Here is an 8,279-nt window from a genome sequence, read left to right as displayed (position 1 = left end):
CTTTTTGCTTATGTGGTGCTGAGGAATTGAACCCAGGGCCTCATGCATGCAAGGCAAGTGCTCTACCACTGAGCCACCTTCCCAGCCTGAAAATAGATTTTTTTGTGTGTATCAGTACTAGGATTTGAAGTCAAGGTCCGAGCTCTGCCCATTAGCCTTTTTTCTCAAGACTAGCACTCTACTACTTCCTGCCTTTTGGTGGTTAACTGGAAATAAAAATCTCAATTAGACTTTCCTGTCTGGTTTTGAACCTCTATCCTCACCTCAGCTTCCTTAGTAGCGGATTAAAAAAAGGTGTGAGCCACTGACCCCTGGATTTAGAAAAAAACTTTTATCCCATCTTTGCCAATGAACCAATATGCCAGTAACACTGTTGAAAAGGACAAATTAGCTATGATGCATTTACATAATGGATGTGAAGCAGTAACTGATAGGAATCATATAAATCCCAATGTCATAATCTACTGCTCAGTGAATCAAGAAAGTTACTCGGTGCTTTGAAAGGACTGGGCAGAAGTCATCAGGTTGACCTGTGACACAGGGATCTTCAAAAAGAGGCAAGGTGGCAATCAAGGTCTTAATTCTCAATAGTCATCTCCATAGATGGCAGATGCTGTGTCACAAATGTCAGCCTTACAGACTGTCACGTCCACACTTTTGAGTACTTTCATTATCTCAGTTATTTAACTGCCCAGTGCATCCTTTGTCTGGGACATGTGATAATTTTATCGCTCTAGCTTTCAAACCCATTTATAATTTAGTTAAATGAAAGCATTCAGACTAATTTACAAGTGAACTCTTACCCTTAAACTGTCTAAGTAATGTTTTCAGAGAATGTGTAGGTACAGGAAATGATTTTTGGAACCAAAGGTTGCATTTTTAATTCTACTAAAAGTGCTAGATCAGTATTTTTGGATAATGACCTTAAAGAGTAACCATTACAGGCAAAAATAATCAAACTTGCTCAGGATTAAGGTATTTAAGTCAAGGAAGTCTTTGGATGTATTTCATGTATATTGGCCAAGGCGGCAGTTACACAGGTTAACAGGTAAGGCACTGTCAAAGTCACTGTGGCCAAATAGTCACATGGGAGCTGTAAGGAACCATCATAGAAGAGAAAGATGCTTACACCCCAGGTAAGCAGTAAGCTCAGATGGCAGCAAATGTAATTCCAGTCATGGATGCACATAAATTTCTGCAAAGTGAGTGGAATTTATATCTATTTCTATTACTGTCATTTCTTTCGTACCTGTATCTATGCCAGACTATAAACAAAAAATCAGTATATGACAAGTGTTCACAAATAATGAAGGGCAAAGTTAAATCAAGTCTTTTCTAGTCTAAGTCCAGCTACTTGTACCACCAGAATTCAGTATGCACAATCAGATTCTACAAGTGAGAGGAGGGAAGCCCAAACTACACTTGTTATATCTGTGGTACAGTTATGCTTAGTTCTGGAAAGCTTGCTCACGGACCCAAACAGCATTAACAAAGTAAAGCATGTGGAGATCATGGTTATCAGTGGTATAAGTTGTCTCTTTTATCATCTTCCATCACTAACTATTTTGAGAGACTATGTGAGTATTTACATTTGTTTTCCTGGCTCAGTTGTACCAAATGATGCTAAACATTGGAGGCCAAGGAGTGGTTGTTACCCTTGACAACAGAGAGCCACCAGGGCACCTGGGAGACCCAAAGTGAGCAAAGCCCTGCAGAATCTTCTTTTCAAAATTACTGATCTTTACACAAAAGATACCCACACACTGTTGTTTATCATGGCACTATCCAAAGAAGCCAACTTGTATTATCAGCCTAGGTACTCATAGATGAATGGATAAAGAAACTGTGTTCTGTATACCCAATGTGATAGGCTCTGCAATAAAAAAACAAATTTGTATCATTTAGACACAAACAAGCACACTCAGAATAAGTCAAACTCAGAATGATGAGTATCACATTTTTACACCCAGAAGCTAGAATTTGTTTTTAAAGGACATGAAGAAGAGACTATTTAGGACAAGTGAGGAGAAAGCTCATGTGAGAGTAAAAGTGCTGGTTATGATCAACGTACATTCATGTATACATAAAAATGTCATGATGAGACCCCCCAAAATGTATAAAATGGAAATGAAAACATAAAAAGACAGCTACTGACTATATCATTGACAGCCCCGAATGTGTGATTCTTCTTGGTTCTTATCACACTGGAATTTCAGGAACCTAAAAATTATGAAATTTAAAAAAAATTATGAAATTTTTTTATTATCTTTTAAAAATTATTTTTCTTGCATTTCCTTCATTTAAGAAAATCTTTCTTGTTTCATTCCTCACTGAAATAATAACAAATAGCACAGATGATTTTTTTATGTCACTTCCCAACTAATGATCACTATTCTTCATTTTCAGGACAAAATATGTAACTGGTTTTGACAAGGGAATATTGCCTGAGGTGTTGCTATCTTCTCTATGTTATGTCCCATACCCTGACATGCATCCTTCAGATTGCATTGTTTATGTCTTTCTAGCTTTCTTTCTTTCTTTCTTTCTTTCTTTCTTTCTTTCTTCCTTCATTTCTTTCTTTCTTCCTCTCTCCTTCCTTCTTTCTTTCTTTCTTCCTCTCTCCTTCCTTCTTTATTTCTTTCTCTCTCCTTTCTTTCTTTCTTTTCTTCTTCTCTCCTTCCTTCTTTCTTTCTTTCTTTTTCTTTCTCTCTCCTTTCTTTCTTTATTCCTTCTTTTCTTTTTCTCTTTCCCCTTTCTTCCTTCCTTCCTTTCTTTCTTTCTTTCTTTCTTTCTTTCTTTCTTACTTTCTTTCTCTCTCTCTCTCCTTCCTTCCCTCCCTCCCTCCCTCCCTTCTTTCTTTCTTTCTTTCCTTTCTCTTTTGTACTGGTCCTGGGCCTTGAACTCTGGGCCTGGGTTCTGTCTCTATGCTCCTTTTGCTCAAGGCTAGCACTCTACCACTTGAGCTATAGCACCACTTTTGGTTTTTCTGTGATTAATTTGATAAGAATCTCATGGACTTGCCTCCCCCGCTTGGCTTTGATCCTCAGATCTCAACCTTCTGAGTAGCTAGGATTACAGACATGAGCCACCGGCACCTGGCTTATTCATTTCCTTTTTGAATGTTTTTATTATCTTTAAGAAGTTGTACAAAAGAGTTGCCATTTGCTGAAGTGGTTTATGAATACAGTGTACCTTGATCAATGTCACTCCTCTCAACACTCTCACCCACCCCTCCCAACCCACCCTTCCCTCACATACCTTAATTTTAGGTTACATATTGAGCTTGTTGCAATTTAACAGAGCCATTTATGTATACAATGCATTTTGATTTGTGTTATTACTTCAACATCTTCAACCCTCCCCCCTTTTTAACCAACCCTTCCCTTATAATTTTCAATTCTGTGGTATATACCATGCATTCTTGCCTATATTCTTCCCCCTTTATACTTCTAACCTTCTACCTTGTTCCCATCTTCCCCTCTTGAAAGAACCTATTTTCTGGTACTGATTTTGTTGCGCTTTGATTTAGGCTTTTAAAAGAATTACAATATTTGCTCTCTTCATAGAGTCTATTACACTTTAGTTAATTCATTTGTAATCCCCTGCTTACCACCCAGTGTGTTTACTTGTAGATTTATAGACACATTTTAGACTCTTGAATTCTTTCTGTTGTCTTCTTTTACAGAAAGGCTACTCATACTTAAGAATCACCAGCTGCTTTCTTTGAGTCCAAACACACCATGACCATCTGCTCTGACTTTCTACTGAAATCAGCCAGTTCCATGTGTCCCTGAACTAGGCAGAAAGTATGAATTCTGACCAGCCAACCATCCCTCGGGGGCAGCTCATCTGTCATGAAGTGAGTCACCTTGTTTGACCCGCATTGTCCTCAGGGAAGAACTGGACACATTTAGTCTTCAACATTTACTTATCACCTAGACCAAGTCAGCATTCTGTCTAAAATGTATAAAATTCTTTCTGTGGACCTTTGAAAGGACAGCACAGATACCCTGGCATACACACATACACACACACACACTCACTCACACACACACACACACACCCCACAATATGGCTCTAGATCAGAGATATCCTTTTCAGTTCTTACCTGAATTAAAAACAGGAAACCAATGATAGAATTCATTCTTGTAGGGAACAGTGTCAAATTCACTGCACTGCATCTGCCGAAATGTTGGTGAATCTGTGCGACAGGGGTGGACATTGCACAAGCGATAGCGTTTTCTTTCTCCAGTACAGTATTTCCCTCCAAACTTTGGTCTGCAAAGGAAACAGAGAAGGTGTTCTTTTAGTTTCCTGAAGAGCCAACACCTTGCCTAAGCCAGTGTTGGTGGCTCACGTCTATAAATACAGTTACTCAGAAAGGTGAGGATCAGGGTTCAAAGTCAGCCATAACACTATCTTTGATAAGCCAACAAAAGCCAGAAGTGGAGGTATGGGTCAAGTAGTAGAGTGCCAGCCTTGAGCAAGAAGCTGAGGGAGAGCAAGCCAAAGTACCAGTGCACATGCGTGTGCACATGCGCACGCGCACACACACAGGAAATCTGCCACATTTGGTCAGGTTTGTTTCTTACCAAATCATGTCTCTTACCATTTATGGTGAATGCCTATAATTCTTAAACTTGAGCAACTGAAGTAGAAGGATTATGAGCCCAAGGCCAGCTTTGCCTACATGATGAAATCCTGTCTCAACACACTCCCACAAATTAAAAAAAACTCACCTTTTAAAGAAATTCTTCCAATTTCATACATTTTAGTTCTATGTATATAGTTTCCTTTGTGTGTGTGTATATGCATGCGTGTGTGTATGTGTGTGAGAGAGAGACAGAGAGACAGAGAGACAGAGAGACAGAGAGAGACAGAAAGAAAGAATTCTGGGGCTTGAACTTAGAGATTTATGTTCTTACTTAAATTTTTCTATAAAGGCTAGTGATCTACCACTTAAGCCACACCTCCATTTCTGGCTTTTGGGGTTTTATTTTCCTGATTAAAGAGATAAGAGTCTCATAAACTTTTCTGCCCAGGGTGGTTTCAAACCCTGGTCCTCACATCTGAGTCTCCTAAGTAGCTAGGATTACAGGTATGACCCACCAGTGCCTTGGTAATTGCTTATTTTTTAATAGCTTGTGCATCTTTTTCATCTTCAATCTTCTAGAAAATGATGAAAATAATTATATAATTTTCCTTCCCAAATCTATTCACTACTTGAGAAGTAATTTCTACAGAATCTCATATTTTACTGTGAAATTCGAAGGTTTAAAAAACCTTTTTGTTAAAAGACTTTTTAAAAACTAAGAAATTTTTTCTAGACATTAAGAATAATTACCTTTAAAAACTGTGCTTAGATTTTTTATTAAACTAGTGACCTAAGGGAAGAATACTATTTTTACAGAATTGTACGTTCATTATGATTGAAAAATGACTACCATCTAATCAACAAAATTGAATGCAATTAATCTCTTTCTGATAGAATGGAGTTATCTAGAAGAATTGAACCATAGAATCCCCCTGAGACTTACACATTTAAAAGAAATGTTCAGTGTTTCCCCAAAACAATAGAGTCAGCTCACTTATCTAAGTGTTATTAAGAATTCATTGCACAGCCCAAATGTACAATGTTAAACCCCAAAAGTTGCACATTTTTTTCACCCTCTGTGAACTTTCTGGTCCTTTTTTTTCCTTGAGAACACACACACACACACACACACACACACAGAGGAAACTATATACATCGAACAGAACTGTGTGAAATTGGAAGGGTTTCTTTAAAACTTTTTTCTTAATTTCCCTCTGAAGGCTTGGAGTCACAGGTTGTGCTCCTCAACATGTCCCCTCATCATCTGGAGGAAGGGAAGGCAACGTTCAGGGCTGGGCTTACTCAGGATTGTTGCAGAGCCGCTCTGCACTCTGGGCTCCGGCCCCACAGGTCCTGGAGCAGTGGGACCAGGCACTCCAGCGGCCCCAGCCTCCAGGGATGCTTTCCGGCTTCTTTCCCACTGTAATGCACTTGCCAGCCATACACCACTGCAAAGGGAAGAGGTGGGAGACACACGGGTCAGGTTCCCCCCGGCAAGCAGAGCCAAGAACCTGGGAAGTCTAAACCCATCCAAGCAGACTCCCTTCAGTCACCTGTCAGATGCAGGATAATGGAGGACTTATGCAAAGTTTTCCCTAAGAATTTTGAATTTTAGAATCAAGAGGGTTTCAGGAATGGGAGAAAACGTTATAGTGCCTAGTAACCGATTGCACAAGGGCTAGCTAAACTTTGTGGCAGTGTTTTTGCTAGAATATAGATCAACCCACCACTTCTTTGCTCAAGAAAATGTTACTATGGAAATCAGAGCAACTGATTATACTCAGTAACATCATTGTCTTGTTGATTTACTTTCTGATATAAAATCCTTATCTTGAAAACTATAAGAGCTCAGTACTGGTACTGAGTTGTTCTTTATAGCTTTTATAGGAATATAATATTCGTAGTGAGAACACTCATTCAAAAGTACTTCATTTCCAAAAGCATTAGTAGTTAAGAAGTTCTCATATCAAAAATGTACTTTTTTTTATAGGAATATAATATTCGTAGTGAGAACACTCATTCAAAAGTACTTCATTTCCAAAAGCATTAGTAGTTAAGAAGTTCTCATATCAAAAAAAATGTATTTTTTTCTCTTTCAGTTCTAGTTTTTCAAGTGATTTGAAAAAAAACTACTCTCTTTTTCTTCAAGGGACCTCTCTAAAATGGTTAGTTTAAGAGGGCTTATACACAAACACAAAAGCAAAAGAATATGCAACTTGTTTGTTAGGAATGGCCACCTTTCCTGGAGAAATGGGACAAATTTTTGTCTGCTGGATTCATATTTTCTCATTATTTCAGGTCATTGTGTATGTTAATCATTTTCTATCATTTCAGGGATGGGGCAAATCACACTCTGGTTACATAAAGATGCCCAGTAAACTCCTAAGGCCCAAGCCATGTCCTATCCAAATGGCTTAGTTGATCAGCATGCATTACTCTACTTCAGGAAGTCTGGAGATAGCTAACATCCTGAATAAAGTGGGCAAAACTTCAAGAAATCGAGCCCTGTCTGATAGTGGAAAAGATTGTTAAGTGGCTCAAAGCTGACATTTGGGGAAAGAAATAGACATGGGCTTGTCATTTCCCAATCTTCACTATGTTGGGGAAATGTCAGGTAAGGTTTGATAACAGGCCTAGCAGAAGTTGTTCATCAGAAACCTTGCTGAAGTTCATTAGGAAATGGTGGGGGAAGCAGTTCTGAGGGTGTAGGAACTGGGCTCTGCCTCTCTCGCTGACTATTGGCTCCCAATGAGGGCTGATGAGGCAGAGTGGAATCAGAAACCTTCCCTGTGACTGATCTGACTCCACTCAGCTCAGGTCCTCCGCCTGCGCTCTTCTCCCCTCCCTTCACCAAGCCAACACCAGGCCCACACCCTCCCACCTTTCTCCTTCAGCCTGATGCCATCACCTTCTTCTCACCGCACCGTGTTCCATCTGCAGTAGCATCTAGTTTGGATCGACAAAAGCCCTTCACTGAGCACCACAGTGTTTGGCAAACATTCTGGGAAAAAAATAAGGAGAGATTGTACATACATGCCCAAAGGCATGTATGGTACAATACACATGCTCACTCACACACTCAGTAAAAGCCACTGTTATTGGTGAAGATCAGACACAGAACTCTCGGATCTACTTCATCATTGTTACCATTCATACACAAATGTCAATAGGTCATTGAGATCTTATGAATATGAGATAAAATCCATTTCTTAAGCGTTGAGAGTGTCATTTCCATGCACATGAGACAATAATCAGTACTCATTACCCTAGGTTATGTAACTGACAGGGCTGTCAAAGGCAAATGAAAACTTTGGCTGGAAGACAACCTGATTACAAACAGTGGGGGTAATTATAATGTGAGCCTGCTCGCTGAAAAAAACAGAATCTATTCCATCAGAAATCGGCAGATTCAGCTGGCTGCCGGTGGCTCATGCCATGAGATTCTTATCTCCAATTCACCACCAAGGAAACTGAAAGTGGCACTTTGGCTCAAGTGGTAGAGCACTAATCTTGAGCACAAAAGTTTAGGGCAGTGCTCAAGTCCTGTCAAGTCCAACTAACCAAAAAGAATGTCAGCTTATTTGCTTATTACCCAGCTTGTTTTGGTTGCTAGGGACTGAGCTTTATATTCTCTGTTATTTCTACACCCATTGGAACAGGGGAAGATCAACAGATTCTTAGATGT

At 39.4% G+C, this 8,279-nt stretch overlaps 1 protein-coding gene across 1 annotated transcript in view; it reads right to left on the bottom strand.

The window, feature by feature from the left end:
• The window catches only part of Adamts12 (ADAM metallopeptidase with thrombospondin type 1 motif, 12), a 231,629-nt gene that overhangs the window by 84,621 nt on the left and 138,729 nt on the right, over window positions 1–8,279 (bottom strand). Inside the window, exons 10-12 of the mRNA XM_013018671.1 lie at window positions 7,503–7,595; window positions 5,897–6,042; window positions 4,109–4,278 (exon numbers count right to left, since the gene is read on the bottom strand). Of these exons, the coding sequence (XP_012874125.1) occupies window positions 4,109–4,278; window positions 5,897–6,042; window positions 7,503–7,595 (409 nt within the window). The remainder of the gene's footprint in view (window positions 1–4,108; window positions 4,279–5,896; window positions 6,043–7,502; window positions 7,596–8,279) is intronic.

Source organism: Dipodomys ordii, unplaced genomic scaffold (genome assembly GCF_000151885.1).
Source record: "Dipodomys ordii isolate 6190 unplaced genomic scaffold, Dord_2.0 Scaffold41, whole genome shotgun sequence".
Classification (NCBI taxonomy): domain Eukaryota; kingdom Metazoa; phylum Chordata; class Mammalia; order Rodentia; family Heteromyidae; genus Dipodomys; species Dipodomys ordii.
The sequence above is the reverse complement of the archived record's forward strand: the minus strand, read 5'-3'. Positions and strand labels throughout refer to the sequence as shown.